This window comes from Cibotium barometz, chromosome 19 (genome assembly GCF_041138505.1).
Source record: "Cibotium barometz isolate CiBa-2024 chromosome 19, ASM4113850v1, whole genome shotgun sequence".
Classification (NCBI taxonomy): Eukaryota; Viridiplantae; Streptophyta; class Polypodiopsida; order Cyatheales; family Cibotiaceae; genus Cibotium; species Cibotium barometz.
In genome coordinates, this window is record NC_141064.1 from 19,928,368 (window position 1) to 19,947,867 (window position 19,500).

General features: G+C 44.4%; 1 protein-coding gene across 1 annotated transcript; it reads right to left on the reverse strand.

The window, feature by feature from the left end:
- Positions 1-1,640: 1,640 nt before the first annotated feature.
- Positions 1,641-4,233, reverse strand: LOC147628321 (UDP-glycosyltransferase 85A7-like). The gene is made up of 2 exons (XM_086814149.1): positions 3,583-4,233; positions 1,641-2,848 (listed from the first exon to the last, which is right to left on the reverse strand). The coding sequence occupies exons 1-2, from the start codon at positions 4,205-4,207 to the stop codon at positions 1,866-1,868; spliced, it is 1,608 nt and encodes a 535-aa protein (XP_086670275.1). The 5' UTR covers positions 4,208-4,233; the 3' UTR covers positions 1,641-1,865.
- Positions 4,234-19,500: the final 15,267 nt, after the last annotated feature.

Here is a 19,500-nt window from a genome sequence, read left to right on the forward strand (position 1 = left end):
CCCCACATTATTGTGACCAACGCCCTCCTCATGCCCCTTCGGACACACCGTAAGCACCCTCTTTGATTCTATTAATGCTTTGTCTCCTCCTCCAATACTCTTATTTTTTCGCCCTGCCTTGACTATAGCTCTTTCCAAGGCATACACAATCAAACCAATCTTTCTACTCTAGTAATCACTCCTTTCGAACATATGCCTAAGCTTATCTAAAGCCTAATGCAAGCTAAAGAATCCACCATCACTTAAGCTCTAAAACATGTTGAAATTCACAATGCATCAAAGCTAAACAACTTCATAAATAATAATTAAAATAATAAAAGCTTCATGAAAAATTAGCTAAAGATAATTTGAAAGACTCACACAGATTTATTCATGAAATCTCACACTTAAAAGGTGAGGCTAAGTACAATAAATCTATTTATGAAATCTCACACACTCCAAAGGTAAGGCCAAGTACAATAAATCTATTTATGAAATCTCACACACCCAAAAGGTAAGGCCAAGTATAATATATATAACCACAAAGGATCAACATGACATCATTGCTTAAATCACACATTTGACCCAGTCTCTTACATCACTCTATCTTATCAATCCTACATATAATCTATCCAACTCATCTGATCACTCTTACACACCTCACACACTTAAGCCATACAATTTTTACACATTGATTTGAACACAATCTTGGGATTTATACTCACACACTCCAAAGGTAAGGCCAAGTACAATAAATCTATTTAGGACATCTCACACACTCGAAAGGTAAGGCCAAGTATAATATATATAACCATAAAGGATCAACATGACATCATTGCTTAAATCACACATTTGACCACATCACTCTATCTTAACAATCCTACTTATACTCTATCCAACTCATCTGATCACTCTTACACAACTCAACATGACATCATTGCTTAAATCACACATTTGACCACATCACTCTATCTTAACAATCCTACTTATACTCTATCCAACTCATCTGATCACTCTTACACACCTCACACACTCTCAAGCCATTTAATTTTTACACATTGATTTGAACACAATCTTGGTGCGCGCACACACATTGATTTGAACACAATCTTGGTGCGCGCACACACATTGATTTGAACACAATCTTAGTGCAAAAACACACATATATGCTAGCATGTTGTCCTATTAGAGCTTATTTTCAATAGCCATGATCTCATAGCTCCCCCCTCCTAGCGCCTCGGGGGAGAGAGAGAGAGAGAGAGAGAGAGAGAGAGAGAGAGAGAGAGAGAGAGAGAGAGAGAGAGAGAGAGAGAGAGTGCTCTTTGTCATACTATTGGAGAGGTGCGAGGAGAGACAGAGAGCTACATAGCTTTGCACCCATGCATATAGACTCACTCCTCTTGAATATATAAACACACATAGGATGAAGTTTTTTGCACTCTTTTGTTATAAATACTCTAGGTTAAATTAAAAAGATGAATTTTTCTCCTTACATAAGGACCTTGTTCTTCTTACATAAGGGCCTAGTTCCAAATCATGTACACATAGGATGGAGCTTTTGCACTCTTTTGTAAGAAATGCTGTATAGGTATTATTCTCCTTACATAAGGACATTATTTAAAACCATTACAAATGTATTGTTAAATTAAAAGGGTGTTTTGTTCTCCTTACATGAGGACCTTATTCAACACCATCACAAATTAAAAGGGTACATTGTTCTCCTTACATGAGGGCCTTATGCAAAACCATCACAAATGTAATTCCAAATGTTTTTATTTGATTATGGTTTTGAGCTGACCCTACCAGTCACTTCTTAATCTCCTTGATATGATAAATGATGTGAGAAAATAGAACTCAATTAATGGATCTACCTTTTTGGAGAGATCTTAACTAGGTGCTAACCTCTCATTAACAAAGAGCTTTAGATTTGCTTGTGATGAGCCAATGGTCATGAGGAGCGCCTTTTGGGCAACGCCTTTGAGCTTGGCTGCCCGGCCTCTCATTGCTTGAGCCTCGTCTCCCTCCATCAACAATCTCACTGCTCTCTCCACCTCAGCCCTCCCCAATTTGTTCTCATGGTCGGTCTCCACCTTCAATCCCACCTTCCACTCATTACAAAGCAACCAACAGTTGGTCATTTGGTCCATCATAAATGGCCATCCTAACACGGGTACCCCAAAAGTTAAGCTCTCCAAACTAGAGTTCCAACCACAATGAGAGAAAAACCCACCAACTGAGGGGTGGGACAACACAAGCGCTTGAGGTGCCCAATTAATTATTTTCCCTCTTTCCTTTACTCCTTCCCAAAACCCATTGGGCAATGCCTCCATCACATCGCCAACCTTCTCCAACACTGTGTTTTTTCTAATCACCCAAAGAAACCTTTGATTAGAGGCTGCAAGCCCTTCAGCAAGCTCTTGTATTTGTGCAATCGAGTACTTGGTCAAGCTTCCAAAGGAGACATACATAACTGATTTTGGAAGTTGCATGTCTAACCATTGTGTGCATTCGTCCTCTTCCCACAAGCTCAAACTTGAGCCCACGTTTGGTTGGTGATTAGTCTCTTGATTAGATTGCGAATGGTTTTTAAGATCTTGATTAAGGAATCGAAAGGGGATTAGGGGGCCGATTGCATGAAACTTAGAACCAAGTGCTTTGCAAACCTCTGGCTCTAGCTCAATGAAAGAGTTTCCAAGGACTCCCATTGCTTTGTGAAGGTTTGTGAATCTAGTTGTCATTAAATTTTCCACCCAATTGAGACCCACATTACCAACCAAGGTTTCAAAAGGTAGATCACTTGGATGTATAGGAGGCAACCCTGGAATACAACTCACAAGGTCCATGGGCTCCTTTGGTCCAAATGCCCTTGCTGCATGCACACATACATACAAAACACACTAAATTTAGTTAGACTAAATCACAACTAGAACTAATCACACTATTAATTTAGTGAAAATGGAGATTCTTATGAAACAACTCACCAAGTTGATTTTCTTGAAATTTACTAGAAGATTGAAGCTACTTTTAGCATATAGGAAAATTTAGTTCAATCTAAATGCAAAATGTGCTAGTACTTCTTCTCTAGAGAAAAATTTGATGTGGACCCATAGCTAAACCAATCGTGCAAATAGAGACCATTGACATAGTGGGATTGTTCAACTTCGTCTTAGTACTAGGTAAGATCAAGTACTAGCACCACATTAACAATCATGGGTTAGCATGCATGTGGCAACCAATGATGAAATGGTAAATGTAGTCATGTTTTAGCATACTATGTTAAGCATTCTAATGGTGGTAAATCCTAGTCCTTAGATGACAAATCCTTAGATTATATCTCAACATACTTGGACTAGTATTGGCATGGTTATGCTAATTATGTTTTAGAACAATAGCATTACTTGGACTAGTAGCGGGATGGTAATGCCAATCCTTACGATTATGGCTTAGAACAAAAGCAATACTAACATTGGCATGACAATTGTGGTCCTAAGGATCAATTGGACTAGCATTGGGAGTAATACTAACATTGACATGACATTGTGCTCCTTATGATTATGTAGTAGAGCACTAAATATATAAAGTTTCATGTCATTTTTGCCATACCATTGCCTTTGAAAGGGTTGTAACCAGAGGAGATGATAAGGTCCAAGTGTGAGTAGATGGCAAAGGCCGAGGCATTTTGAGGCCAGAAGACCACCTCAGGGAGATTAACCACTTGGGCCAAGTGAGGCATCCACGAGAGGAAAAAGTCCCCGATGAGGCAAGTGACTGGCCGCCCACAATCTGAAAGCGAGAAAGTGTGGACAAGCTCCACCAAGGCCCCTTCCAACTTGTACTCAACAGCAGCAGCAACGTCCTGGCCCAAGCTGTCCCGTTCACACTCGGGGGGCAGGCCGTCCGGGACGCCCACCACCCTCACGACACTCCCTTGGTCTCCTTGCACAAGGACTTCTTTTATTATGTCTCCTTCTTTTCTAATGCAGCTGGCAGTAGGGTTGGCCTTGGCCATGCGCGCCACAAGGTACTCTATGGTGACAAGCGTAGCCATCACGCCCATTGAAGCCAGCCTTTTGCCAAGCTGCATTAGAGGGTTGATATGACCCTGACAAGGGTATGGAATCAAAAGGGCATGAACAGTAGTAGGACCACTGAGCTTACAAGTCGCCATAGCTTTCGTAAGAAGCTGCTCAGAATTGCATGAAGAAGCTAAGGATTGAGGGGCCGCCATAGCTCTCACTCGTGGAAAGAATTTGACGTTGTTTGATCTAGCTCACCATTATCATTGATTAATTTGCCGTTTAAAGCCCCACATTATTGTGATCAACGCCCTCCTCATGCCCCCTCGGACACACCGTAAGCACCCCCTTTGATTCTATTAATGCTTTGTCTCCTCCTCCGATACTCTTATTTTTTCGCCCTGCCTTGATTATACCTCTTTCCAAGGCAGCATTCCAACCGTTTTTCTCCTTGTCCTTTCTACCTTTCTAATGATACTTAAGAGCATACTCGATCAAAGATAAATTCACACCCTCAAGCTTTACTAGAGAAGCCATGTGTGCCATCCCTCGATCTCCTTTCATTTTTATTGGATGTTGGGTTCTAAAAGGTAATTATTGGAATAAGGTTGTGAGTATATAGCCTTTGATTTAGAAGGTCTTTAAATTGGACTTTTATGGAGCTAGAGATAAGAGGTTTGTGAACCCATTGTTAAAATAAGGTTGTGAGTATACACCCTTTGTGAATATCCTCGGGACGATTGATCATAATTTGAAGAAGGTAACTTTTGTACCAACCTTACAAAAGAGTGCAGCTCTCTGGGTTGCTCAATATGAGTATGCTCACTTTTCGACCTATGATGCAATCAGGGATGCCTTTCTCTAGAGATTTTGGGAGGATAAGACGTCCGTGCATATGATGGATAAGCTATGCCAGATGAACCAGAAAAAGTTGACGGTGGAAGACTAAGCAGCAAAGTTTCAGAAGCTTCTTTGAAGATTGGAACTAAGCAGGAGAGATTCTCAACTAAGCAGCCAGCAGGAGAGATTCTCAATTCCTACTACATAAAGGGATTGAGTAAATAATTAAAAAGGGCGGATCTCGCAACTGTAACTCTAGAGCAGTTGGTTGTCTTAGCACTCAGGGTAGAGAGAGTGTTGGTGACATCTGCTAAAGGCAAAAGCAAGAGAAAAAGCAAAAGCAAGAGTGTTGGTGACATCTGTTAAAGGCAAAAGCAAGAGAAAAAGCAAAAGCAAGAGTGTTGGTGACATCTGTTAAAGGCAAAAGCAAACGCAAATCGAATAAGTACACTTCTGACTCTTCGGATGAGTAGGAGGAAGATTTTGATGTCTCGGATTCAAGTGAGGATGAGGATGAGGAGGAAAACTACAAGACACAGTTAAAAAGCAAGAAGGCAGGGAAAACGGCCAAGGATTTGGCTCAGTTGACCAGTGAAGGAGCGAAGTCCCCTCAAAAAGTCCTATCGGGCACTTAGTGCACGAGATGTTGGAATCACAACCATGTGGCCGAGGAATGCGGCTTGAATGCACTCTTTAGGCCATTTGCAGGACTGCCACGCACAACACTAATGCTTGGAGATACAATGGAAGGAGACCACCTCAGCCAACTATGGTACAACCGGCCCCAATTGTGGCGACAGTTCAACTTGCCCCACAGATGGCTCCATAGGAACCATACAGAAGGCCTCCATTTTGCCCAAGAGTAACTTTTTCTCCTAGGGATGTCCCAAGTGCACAATACCCTGCTCTAAATTTCACCTGTTTCTATTGCCATGCATCGGGTCATCTCGGAAGTCTGACTGTGAAACATGGAAGAAACATAGAGCTGAGGTGGAAGGCGCTCAAGCTTTGACCTCCCACCGGCCACCATCGGCATGCCATGGAAATTATAGCTCTGCAGGCCGACCATAGAGGAGATAGAATCATCAGCCAAGCAGTGACAAGGTCCATGCAGTCCTAGACTCTAGAGGTGGAAAAAGAACCGACCTCGGAGAAGAAAGGGAAGCACAAAGTGGTCACATGGCAAGATCAGCACAAGGTACAGACACAAGTGTCTGATTGGGTGGAGAAGTAGAAAGCTTGAGAAGCGCTTCTAAAGAAGGAGTCAAAAAGGCCCCGGCCTGTAATTCAACAAGAAGCTGAGGTCACAATACAATGTGGTGATCCGATCCAACAAGTCACGGATCAAGGAGGAGAGGTGTCAAAAGACACCAAACAAAGTAAACACTCAAGAAAGTGTGGAGGCACCGAGGAAGGAAGAAAGTCTAATCAGGGTAGCGGAGGGAGAAACTTTGCAATATGATCTACGAGAAGATATAAAGAAATAGCAGATCCACATGTCACTGGAGCATCTGCTCTACTAACCCTAGTGCCGAACTTCAAAAAGTAGTTGGTCCACCAACTGATGCCCTAGGAGGAGAGGACGGGTCCATCCCGAGTTCTGGAAACCATGCACATTCACAAAAAGGAGTATGAAAATCCGACTCTACTAAAGGAAGCTCCAATCTATGATTAGGCCATCCCAGTGATTCGGATCAAACTGTTTGCACATGGACATAGCAGAGGTGCTATTAGATGGAGGATCAAGAGGCAATATTGTGTTGGATACAACATGCCAAAAATTGGGATTGATTAGCTAGGATCCAACCCCACTGTGAAAATGGCAGATCAGCATAGAGTACATTTGCTCGGATTGATTCGCGAGCTAGTAATGGAAGTCTCTGGGTTTACCTTCCAAATTGCAGTGGTGGTGCTGTGGACGGAGGACATCAAAGAGCTGATTATGGCTCCGATAGGCACGGATAAAGCAGGATTGGGATGCGAAGAAGATCACCATCCAGAGAGGTAAGAAGAAGGTCTTTATATTAGTGGCCTGCTACCCCCACAAGAAAGTGAAAGACTCGTATCGGCCAAAAGTAGTCGAGGCAACATGCTAGAAGGACTAGATCTGGATATGAAGAAGATGAATACCTCAAGTAGAATGCCAATCTGATAAGCTTATTTGAAGTTGATATAGTCAGCATCATGGAGAAGTACCACCCAAACCAGAATCAGCATAATGTGACAAGCGAGAGTTAGCAAAATCCACTAGGGTAGTTGGAGTCCCCAAATGAGGCCCAAGACTATTTCGAAGGATTGGCCAAATATGACAGTGTACCAGATCATTTTGGCAGAGAAGGCATTTGAAAAGGACCTAAAAAAGTCCAAACGGGGCAAAGAAGATGATATGATGAAAATGAATCTAGGTATAGAGGCAGACTCGAAGATGGTCCGAGTCAGTGCAAAATTGGATGATGCATTTCGGGTGAAGATTCGGGGATTGCTCACTTCCTTTAAGGATGTCTTTGCATGGAGCTACATGACATGAAAGGGATTGATCCCCAATCTTACCAACATCGGATCAATTTTTGAAGGAGGATGCAATTCCGATCCGACAGCAACGATATCGGATGAACCTGAGCTATGCCAAAAGGATGAAGGAGGAGCTATATATAAGCTGCTGCATGTCGGGTTCATATATCCAATCGATCAGGAAACTTGGCTATCCCCGATCATGATTGTCCCCTAGAAAACTCTGAAGCTCAGGGTCTGTGGGGACTACAAGAAGGTCAATGCCGCAACCATACAACAGACCCCTCCCCTCTGTCGTTTTCACAAATTCTCTGTTGGATGATACACTAGCCGGCCACAAAATGTGTTCCTTCGTGGATGGATTCAGTGGCTACAACCAGGTCCAGATGGCACCAGAGGATCGGGAGAAGATAGCATTCGTTCACCGAATGGGGTGTCTTCGCATCCAACGTGATGACTTTCAAGTTAAAGAATGCTCCGGCCACATTTCAACAGATAGTTCAAGAAAATTTTGACGAGCGTTTAACAAGCTTCATGCGGGTGTTCATAGATGACTTCAGTGTCTTCAAGAAGTCATGTCAATAGCCTAATGCATATGGCATTATGCTTGTCAAAATGCAGAGGTTCCAGACTGAGCCTGAACCCAGGAAAATGTGCATTTGTAATCCAGAGTGGAATGCACCTTGGCAACATAGTGTCTTAGGAGGATATTGCAATAGACCCAGCCAAGGTGGAGATTGTTCAGAAAGCTCCGATTTTGACAAATGTGAAGGAGATAAGATTTTTGGGGCAAGTTCGATGGCATAGCCGGATGCTCTAGTACCTAGTACATGTAGGAGTGCCACTGAACCAGCAGAGTTGAAGCATGCCAACCTGAAGTGGTTGGAGGAATGCGACATTGCATTTAGAAGCCTCAAGCTAATGCTGGCACAAAAGCCCCCATTGTGCAGGTGCCCAATTGGGAATTACCGTTCCATGTGTTTGTGAATGCCTCAAATGTGGCAATTGGGAGTGTCTTGATGCAGGAAACTGGCAAGAAGTGGTTCCGCCCAGTCTACCATGCCAGTCGGAGATTATCATATGCAGAGCGGAACTACTCCACCACTCATAGGGAGGCACTCGGGATGATTTACTTGGTCAGCAAGTTCCACCACTTCATGCTAGGCAACAAATTTACATTCCATGTGGGTCACTCTGCATTGCTCTATCTAGTAGATATGCAGAGTTTGGTAGGAAAAATGGCTTAATCCTACACAGGAGTTTGAGTTTAGCATAGTGCATACCTCGGGAACCAGCCATACAATGGCTGACTACTTATCTCGACTTGGTGAAGCTCCGATCAGCGTGGCTAATGATCTATTGGATGCAGAGTTGTTTGCAGAGTGGAAGCACTCGTGCCGATCCTTTTGACTTGGTATGATGAAATGTCGCAATTTGTGGCCATAGGTTTGATGGAGGATAACCTTTCTCGAGACCAGAGGAAGCGGCTAGCTGCCCGTAGTAGCTGGAATTTCCAAGTGATAGCCAAACAACTGTATAAGAGGGGCATTGACCAGATTCTTCGTCGTTCCACCTCATGAGTAGGAGGTTGTCCTTCGGGAAGCCCATCAGGTGATCAGCGTGGCCACTTTGCAGGGGAATTGGCTGGGAGGAAAGTCCTCCAAGCCGGTCTTTAGTGGCCGACGATACTAGGAGATGTGTATAGATTGTCCAAGCAATGTGACGTTTGCCACTAGAGGATTGATCAACTGACTGACAGAGGTCGGATGCCTCACAATCCGATCCTTCCGCTAGAGCCATTCTAAAAATGGGGACTCAATTTTGTGGGTCCATTTAAGATGCCAGTTTGCTTTACTGGTAACCAAAACATTTTGGTGGCCACGAACTACAGTACCAAGTGGATGGAAGCAAGAGCTCTTAAGGACAATACAGCCAAGCCCACCACCAAGTTCCTGTATGAGATGATGGCATCAGCAGAGCAGCAGGTTCAGATGTCCGATTGAGGCGGTCAGTGAGATCAGGGCAAACATTTTGTGAATGACATCATCTGCCACCCACCACTTGATCATCCATAAGAAGTCCATCGTCGATTATCCATAGGCCAATGGTCAAGCAGAGTCCACAAACAAAATCCTGCAACAACGAATCCTCAAAAAGCTGGTGAATGAAAATCGTACAGATTGGGATGAAAAGCTATATTCGGCATTATCAACGTTCCGCACCACTGCTTATAAGGTCTCTACATGGATGACTCCATTCAAACTAGTACATGGCACTGAAGTAGTGGTGCCGATGGAGTTCCTAGTAACAAATCTCCAGATCACCAAACAATAGAAAAACTGAGTCCGGAGGAATCCCTTCACCAACGTCTAGATCAGCTCACGCAATTGGATGAGGGAAAAATCGCTAGTTTCTTCATTACCACAATAATCCAGAAGAGAAGGAAGAAGTGGGTGGACTGTCATTCCAAGTTTCGACTGTTTGAAGAAGAAGACATCCTCTTGTTCCATTACGGATGGGTCCGCATATCGAAGCTCAGGTGGAGTGGACCATTCTGGATAGTAGAAAAGTTCTATGATGGAACCTTCCTACTTTAAACACTCACAAGGGAGCCGTTCCAGAAGCTGATGAACGGCTAACGCCTTCAACAGTACAATGGGATTAGAGGTCGAGAAAATTAATGAGGGCATGCTTCAAGAAATCATCATGGCATATGCTTCTGAAGAATTTATTTTTTTAATACCCTTTAATCATGCGAACTTGAGGGCAATGTGGCATTCACGCACAACACAGCACACGAAAACTATTTTTAGGTTCTTTGTGAATGTCATTACTTTCTCACTTTCTTCTACCTTCTTGCACGTAGATAGACGCCTTGCACCCTCTCTTGACCTTTTGCCTTAAGCTTCACAACCATCACAACTGCTCCTACAACCATGCTACCTGTTGCATTTTATTCTGCTCCACACTCTCCATTAGCACATCACACACGCAATTACCATGGTGACGTTCGACCCCTTCACCAACATAGCAATAGATGATGAAGATGTGAAGGCATGGCTGAAGAAAACTCATCTTGAAGACTTCATGAACACGTCGTGGCATACGATCCCAGTGCACCCAACCGCCGAAGAACTCATAAGATAGCTCCAAGGGGACAATCCATCACACTGCAGAGGGTGGAGACGTAGCTCACAGAAGCTTTGGTCCCTCGAAGGTCTCACAAAGGTGGCCTCGATAGGGCATGATTTAATGGTCAGGTACTTCGGGGAAAGGGTGAATGGAGAGCATAGGCTGGCAAACCACCACAACTCCACAAAGATAACCTGCTACAAGATTTTTCTGGAGATGCTATGGTTGCAAAACAAGACCTATAACATCTCTGCCCAGTAGCCATGGGGTGGATACGGAAGGCAAAAAGGGCTGAGGATGTCAATTGGGCGTCCTTGTACTTCACAAAGTTGCAAAAAGAAATTGCCCGCGTGGTGAAGAGCAACACCCACACCAAGGTGGGACAATTGCTGATGATTCTCTTCCCATTCGTTGACATGGGAGAATTGCCTAATGAAGTGGAGGTACAACCTGCCCAAGCCCAAAAACAAGATCGGCAAATAGCACCGAACCCTACACAGGTAGCAGGCCTTAAAATTCTGGGCGTCCTTGGCCATCTCAAGCTTCAAAGGAAGCTTCCAAGAAATAGCTCAAGCGTCATTTTGAAGCCCAAGAATTTCTACAAAGCGTCAAACGAAGCCTAAACCATGAGTCCTAGGCGTCCCAAGTATATGTATATATGTATATATATATACATATATATATTTAAAAGTGGTGGTGGTCGTGAGATTTTTCAATTTCTTCTTAAGTTTTTTTTGTGAATTTCCATGTATCATGAACTTGTTGTTTTTATCTCGTTGTTTTAATATTTTTGCAAATTTGAGTGAAGCCTTGGAATACTTTGGGAAGCTTCATAGGAAGCCTAGAATAAGTACATAGGGAGTCACAGTCCTTGTGCTGTGGGGAGTCAATTTTAAGGCCTGACACGTAGCCAACTCAGAGCGGATGGTTAGCCAGGCCTCCGACAAGGGGAGAACCGGCTCAATGGCCATGACCTCACAATAATTCAAACGAATTCTTGTATTAGCATCCCTCTCCTCTAAGGAAAAGTTTGTATTAGCATCCTTCTCCTCTAAGGAAAGGGTGCAGATGGAGTCTCCGACTGCGAAGAATGCTACAATCCAACAACTGGGTCCGCCGACAGCTCTAACCCAATTGGTGATCGTCTCCAGCTTGGCGGGTCCCTCCAAGCCACTCCAACAAATTGACCTCCCAATAACCAAACACTATGCAGAGTACTTGGTGCTATGCTTCGACGGCAGCGAGGATCCGTTCGGAACAAGGCAAGTGGAAGCTCAGACACTCTGCCTACAAGAAACAATCATGAGGCTCCAGCACGAGAACATAAGCCTCTGACAATAGGTGGCAGATGCCTAGAAGGATGTTGCAGTCACAAAGGAGAAGGGGTTGAAAATAGTCACCATCTTTACGGACTTCATGGACTCCGTCAAAGACAAAGCACTGAAAGATCAGGCTTAGACAAGCTTCCTCGAGGCTCAAATCCCACACCGACCCCTCCTCTAGCACCATATAGATAGTACGGAGATGCTCGTGGAGCTGTCCGATACTCTGCAAGAAGATCTGTCCGATCCCACACCGACCCCTCCTCTAGCACCATATAGGTAGTACGGAGACGCTCGCGGAGCTGTCCGATACTCTGCAAGAAGATCTGGCCGCTCAATGGGACAATCTCATGGACCAGCTCTGGCTCATCCTCATGGGCTAGTGCAAGATGTTGGCCATGTCCACTCTCGGCTAGTTCAGGTGTGAACCTAGTTTACTCACAGGCACTTTTTCCCTGTGTGACTAGACACATGTTTTCTCCCCATGTGAACACACTTATGTGTGTTGGGCACTTTGCCCTAGGCCTTTTAGTACTCACTTGTACTTTCATTTCATATCATTGTTGAGTACATCTTTTCCAGCACTCTCACGTTTCTCTGTGCTTGAGGTTGTGTGTGTGTGTGTGTGTGTGTGTGTGTGTGTGCGTGCAGGCTAGCTTCCCTCCCAACATTGGTATCAGAGCTTGGTTAGGGTTAGCATTAGGGTTTGCCCCCTGCTACCCGTCAAAGCTTGAGCCTATTGCACACATCAGGGCATTAGGGGTTTGTGCATTAGGGTTAAGGTTAGGGTTAAGCCTTCAGCCACCCTTAGCCGCCCCGCCGTCGTCGTCGCCTCTCAGATCCGTCGACTGTACCTGCACCACTGTCGCTGTCGCCAATTGTACCTGCACCACTATCGTTGTCGCCGACTGTACCTACATCACCGCTGCCATCGCCCTTGTGCACCGTCGCCCCCCCCCGGCCGGCCCACATCTGCTGCGCGCTACCCTGATTTGCTTCGTGCCGCCTTGTGCCTCAGATCTGGGGTGCCCTGTGCCACCTGAAACAACATCCGTCTGCGCCTGCCTTGACGCCATCGGCGCTGCCTGCGCCTACCGCCTTGACGCCATCGACGCTGCCTGCGCCTACCGCCTTGAGCATCGCTGCCTCTGCGTTGCCCTCACGAGCAACTACCGCCATTCGTCGCCCTGTACCGTGTCCCGTACAGCCTCCCTGTACCGCCGTATGACTATACTTGTGTACCTCCTCTGCACTGCCCAAAGCAACTTTAGATTCACCTTCAGATCTACCCAAAATTGGCAAGGTTTGAGGGATTTACAATTTTCTGACCTGAAATTGCACATTTTGCCTGTTGAAATTGGGGCTTCTCACCATTGAGCCTGCAATTGCAACATTGGCACACATTCGCATTGATTTCAGCAGATTTGGTGCATAATTGCACTAGAAATTTGGGGATTTTATTGAAATTGACTCGATTTTGCAGAAATTGGCACTATTTGCAGAAGGCAATTTTGGGTATTGCAGGCACATTTGGTTGGCATTGGAGCATTTCTCCCAAATTTTTGGGTATTACAGGCACATTGGGTTGGCATTGGGGCATTTCCCCTAATTTTTGGGTATTACAGGCACATTTGGTTGGCATTGGGGCATTTCCACCAATTTTTGGGCATTGCAGCACTTGGTACAGGTGACAAACGCATTAGCAGATTTAGAGGTACAGATCCGGTCCAGATGTGGTCTAATTGGTTGCCTAAAAATTAGGGCTTTTCTACATTCAACCCTTTTTTGGAGCATTTGACCAATTTACATTTGATCTGCCAGGATTTGAGCACTTGCAACTCTTATAGGTGTCAGAGCTGATTGTGTTTTTCACGACACATGTATACATTTGTGGTTTGCTGTAGTATATGTATGCCATTGTGTACACTTGCAGATTTGGGACATGCATATGTATTTCTCTTGGTGAAGGAGTTCCCTTTCAATCCATTGGTTATCCTGCTATTTATCTCCCGTTTGCTAGACATTGCATACTCGTGGTGGTGACTTGTGACAGATTTGTTGTGCTATCATGGCCAACAGTAATAATGACCTCTTTGGAATGCTATCTCAAGAGGACAAGCTCAATGGGGATAACTACCCTATGTGGGCTTATATGATGCGTCATGTTTTGGTTGCCAAAAATGTATGGTTGTATGGATGGCACTGAGGAGCGTCCTCTTGCACCTGCTCTAGCGAAAGGTGAAGTGATTCCCGCTCATCCTCCTACAGGTCCACCTCCTCGTCTTCCTCCTACTCAGCAACAGCGTACTTGGGATGCTAGGGATGCTCAAGCCCATGCATTGATTGCTCTCTCGTGCTGCAGGCATATCATTCCGCACATTCATTCTTGCACCACTGCAAAGGGTGCTTGGGATACCTTGGCAGCGTTCTTTTCAAGTCGTAATGAGGCTCGTGTAGCTTACCTTCGGGGCAAGCTTACCGCATGCTTGAAGGTGACTCTATCAATCAGTACCTTACGCATGTGAAGGACCTACGAGAGCAGCTCGTTAACATTGATGAGGTTTTGATAGATAGCTATCTTGTTTAGATAGTTTTGCGCAAGTTGCCTAACTCTTATCACACCTTTGGCACCACTTTGTGGTTGTTGGCTGGCAATGCACCTAATGCGGTCACTTTTGAGAACCTTGTGACTCTCTTGCTCAGTGTGAAGAGCAATCTCGTTCCAACAGGAACAACATGATGTCTGCTGAGTCAGCAATGGCTGCTCCTTTTCGTGGGAATAGATCTGGGCCTAAACCTAGCCCATCGAATCCTCCCAAGACAGAGGACAAGCCTGAAAAGAAAAAGCACTGTAAACTATTGCAGGAAAACAGGGCACACCATAGAGGAATGCAGGAAGCGTATTGAGAGTGAAAAAAAGAAGCGTATTGAGAGTGAAAAAAAAGAAGAAGCTGGCATCTTCTTCCACAGGTGTAGATCAGGCCAATTTGGCTAAACATGTGTCAGCCTTGACACTTACATCTTCATTTCCTGCAGAGATGTCTTCTGATGCCATTGCTTTTGATGACTATGCTTTATAGTCTGTACTCCATGTGGTATGCATTGTCTGAGATGCATTTCAGGGGGGGATTCTACTTGCCCACATGCAGTTGGTGATGCCTCATGGTCACTTATGCTTGTTGACCCTTATGCTGGTCTATGCTAGACGCTTTCTTTCATGTGATGTCTACTGGGAGATGCCTTTTATGCTATTTTCCCTTGTAGCGGGATTGTTTCTATAGTGTTGACATTGTCACTTTCTCACATGTGATGTTTACTGGGAGTGCCCTTTACACACTTGGCCAGTGTTGGCTTTCTCTCATGGTTTTGACATGTCACATGTATATTATTCATTGTGGGATTATGCATCTTTACACTTGCCATACATGCCACTGATCATGGCATCGCTGAGAGTTTACCTATCCTCTCATAGCATTGGTTGATGCCTGCCTCGAGCCCCCACTTTTTCTCCCCATTTTCAGCTTTTCCCATTGCTGAATTTTTACTTTTATCAACCCTACCATTGCTGATTTTTTCCTCATCGTATCCTCCATTGATGAGTATCACTTCTGCAGCTTACACTGCATGTCTCACAGGCATGACTTCTGGATCCTGTTGCCTTTACACATGCATATATCTGCTACCTCTTCTTATGCTTATCACTGGTGCAGTTACAGAGCATTGATGTGGATTACATGCAGTTCAGCTTGGCATTTGGTACTTACCTTCAAGGGGTATTATGCGATGCCTCTTGATTTGATGCAGTTGATGTCCACATGATCTTTGCCATGCATTTCTCCTTTATGTACTACTGTGCTCTAGCATTAGCACTATGACATTAGGGATTCTCCTTTTCCCCGTCATATAGTGCTTGCTTTTTCCATTGGCACTACAGTTCACTCTTATTGTGGAGCATAGTGCAGGGCAGCATTCACAGCTTTATCACCCTGTTGCTACCCATTCACACCATTCACTTGAGGGGGGTTTGTTGGTCATGTCACACCATTCACTTGAGGGGGGTTTGTTGGTCATGTCCACTCCTGTCTGTTCAGGTGTGAACCCAACTTACTCTCACGGGCACTTTTTCCTTGTGACTGGACACAGGTTTTTTCCCCGTGTGAACACACTTATGTGTGTTGGGCACTTTGCCCTAGGCCTTTTAGTACTCACTTGTACTTTCATTTCATATCATTATTGAGTACATCTTTTCCAGCACTCTCACGTTTCTCTGTGCTTGAGGTTGTGTGTGTGTGTGTGTGTGTGTGCAGGCTAGCTTCCCTCCTACCCCCAACACAAGCCACTTGCAATCTTCCCGAGAGGGACGAGGCCGACTCAGATGATGACGAGGATGTCGAGTTAGGAACCCCGAGCAGAATGTCAATTAGAACACAAAGGTAAAGCTGAGATGCATACATTTTTAATACAAAGGAAAAGCTGAGATGCACTTGTGCAGCTCTACAGCAAAGACAATGGGCTTTCCACTTTGGAGTGGCTGTGTAAAGCTGAGATAAAGTTGTGCAGCTCTGCAGCAAAGACAATGGGCTTTCCACTTAGGAGATATTTCATCCTTGCATGGCTCATACAACGATCTTACTATGAGCTAAAAGGGTTCTCTTTATGAGTAGACATGTTTTGGCCTGTCCAGTTATCCCCTCTAGAAATTTTCCCCTGGATAACAATTTAAAGTGGCATCTTTGCACTAAGGTTTTTGATAATTCATCACATAATCCATCTTCAGTGCATTCTCATAGTGTGCTCTACATGGAATTGCTTAGTGGACCAGCCACATCCACTACTAGTTAGAGCTTTGAAAATTAATAAAGATGACACAAAGAAAAAGCCCCTTGATGGATGCATAATCAAGGCTTACAGTTCTTCCAACTATAGACATGGAAATGAGAAGAGGTGGTCTGAAAGAGGTGCAAGAAGCTAGAGATACGAGCACATAAAAGAGAAACACATGCAAACTCCTAAATAGGGGTGCATGCCTTGAGGAATGGAACCTAAGATAAACTATGCATGGCAGGTGCAATGCCGCACTTCCTGAGACTTATTAGAGCCCAAAGAGTGCTTTACTATAAATCAGCATGTAGGGATGAAATTGGAGTATGGGGAGGATTACACAAATCTAGTGGAGTGGCCATGTTTCTTTTTTCCTCACCCCTTCAAAGAATGTGGGTCAATGTTACACATTGTTGTCTGCTATTTTTCTCTTGAGCGATTCATGTACTTCAAAGAGCAACAACTTAGGTCACCTTCCCATGCATCGAGCAATTCTCTTGCTAGGGGAAGATTTTCCTATTGTAACACTTTACTGTCATGATAGCAGAGAAGAAGAAAAAAAATCGAGTTTAAGAAAGGGCATTGATACTTGCAAAGATGATGATGCCATATGTGCTTGACATCATCAAGTATGAGACTTGCTTGAGATGGAATCAACAAAGAGAACTTATGGGTGGCCAAAAAGGCAAGCCGATGGCAAAACATTCATCACATCTTTTCGCATAATGTTGGGCTATTAACACCAAGCTAGAGAGCCATATGATGAGGGGACACAAGCACACCCAACCAAAACATGTTGAGAGATCCCTACCTCAAGGATCTCTCATCACAAACTCCAAAGAGTAGTCTACTTCTAAGCATCCATGAGAACTTGCCTAAGCATCTCATAACCTAGGATTTGTGGAACCATATATCATCACCAAAAGAAATCCCAAGAGGGAATCGTGGGCATTTTCCATGCACATGTGTTTAGTTCATCAACATAGCCCCTCGAAGGGCGAATAGACAATGAACTTGTCTCAACCCTTGCACAGCAAAGTCACTTGGACAGGAGTGACCTAACATGTTTCATGTTTTGTTTTTCATTTGTGTATTGATAGTTCTAGGGGACGCCCTCCTTGAATCTCATCATAGACTGTCTACACATTCTCTCTCTCTCTCTCTCTAGAGAGTGCACAAACATCAAAGCAGAGCCCGTAACCCTCTGGCACCACACACTTAGGGAGTGAGTAGAGAGAGGGTACAATATCTCCAAAGAGCCCGTAACCCTCTGGCACCACACACTTAGGGAGTGAGTAGAGAGAGGGTACAATATCTCCAAAGAGCCAAAACAATCCCGTCCCCATAGATCTAGGCCCACCAACTACAAATCCAAGACATCCTCAGACGCCATAGAGATGTCCCGCCACACGAGGTGGACAATGCTGCATTGTACACTATTCAAGATGAGGATGACATCTGGTGAGCTGACTCTCTTCATTGTATACACGGGTCCATGTAGAACGTAAGCCCCTTTTGTGTGTTAGATATTTCTCTTGCATCCACTTGTTCACGGATCATATGTACTCATTCTTAGTCTGATTGATTCTTTGGGTCTTTCATAGACATTAATTACAATCTCTCTCTCTCTCTCTCAACTCTGTGAGCTTGACCCCTCAATCCTGCCCTCTACACTCACATCCCAACTTTGGGTCTTTCATAGACATTAATTACAATCTCTCTCTCTCTCTCTCTCTCTCTCTCTCTCAACTCTGTGAGCTTGACGCCTCAATCCTGCCCTCTACACTCACATCCCAGCTAACCACCATCTTGCATAATTCCACCCAAAGCTCTTTCTCCTGCACACACTGCTCCGACGCCAAACCCCCTTGAAGGTCCGTGTCCCCAAAAAGTATGTATGATGACAAGTGTTCGACCACACTCCACCTCCTACAAGAGCAAGTGACCAGACAAATCACGAAGTGCAACAGATTTACACTTACTCAATGCAAGAAGTGAGCATTCCTAGTTTGATGCAAAAATAAATTATACCAACTTTTCTTGAGTGCTGATTGTAAGGAGGCGTAGCACAAACTTTTGGAGCACAACCATTAGTGACACTCTCATTTGGCGTACATACACTCTTTACATTATCCACCTAACCACACCTTGCCCTATCATCTAACCCTGGTCCACCAACATCTACCAGCCTCATGGAAACTACAAAACTATCATGATTGGACACACATTGGCTAAGCTTTAGGGATCAATCCTAGAGTCGGAGCTTAGCTCTTTAGTGGAGACACATGGATACAAGGCCTAGAGATGCTAGGTTTATTGTTGCTTTGTGGATTTCCACAAACCTCTTGACACTCTACCTCATACACTCCTCCTTAGGCATTTGTAGGATTTTGGTATGCCCTCAAAGATGATATGGGACATTACAACACTTTATGAGTCCATTATTTGTAGGGTTAGAGCCCCATGGGGTATGTCATAGGAGATTTCTAGCATGATCGGTGTAAGCCCAGCGCGGTGTGCCATGACAAATTCAACCACATGTCCAAGAGATAATGATAGAGAGAAAGAGGGGAGAGAGAGAAGGGAATACGGATCTTGCACAGTACACCACACTGAGCGGGGAATAGGCCCCGCCCCCTTTTAGGAATTTATTCAAGAACAATCCACGGGCATGCTGGCCAGGATCAATACATTCAATGAATACAAAAGCAAACAAATATGCACATGTAGAATCCCAAATCGAAGTTGGTGTTGGGGCACAAGATCTCTAATGCCTAAGCACACCACAAGGATGACCCACAAGAATCTCTCACCGGGCATGAGATCTCTAATGCCTAAGCACACCACGAGGATGACCCACAAGAATCTCTCACTAGGCT

Bases quoted from the DNA above. Each gene is read 5' to 3' on its own strand.
- LOC147628321 (XM_086814149.1), bottom strand. From the start codon at position 4,207: ATGGCGGCCCCTCAATCCTTAGCTTCTTCATGCAATTCTGAGCAGCTT. The intron at 2,849-3,582 runs GTATGGCAAAAA...GTGTGCATGCAG, and splicing joins CAACCCTTTCAAAGGCAATG to CAAGGGCATTTGGACCAAAG.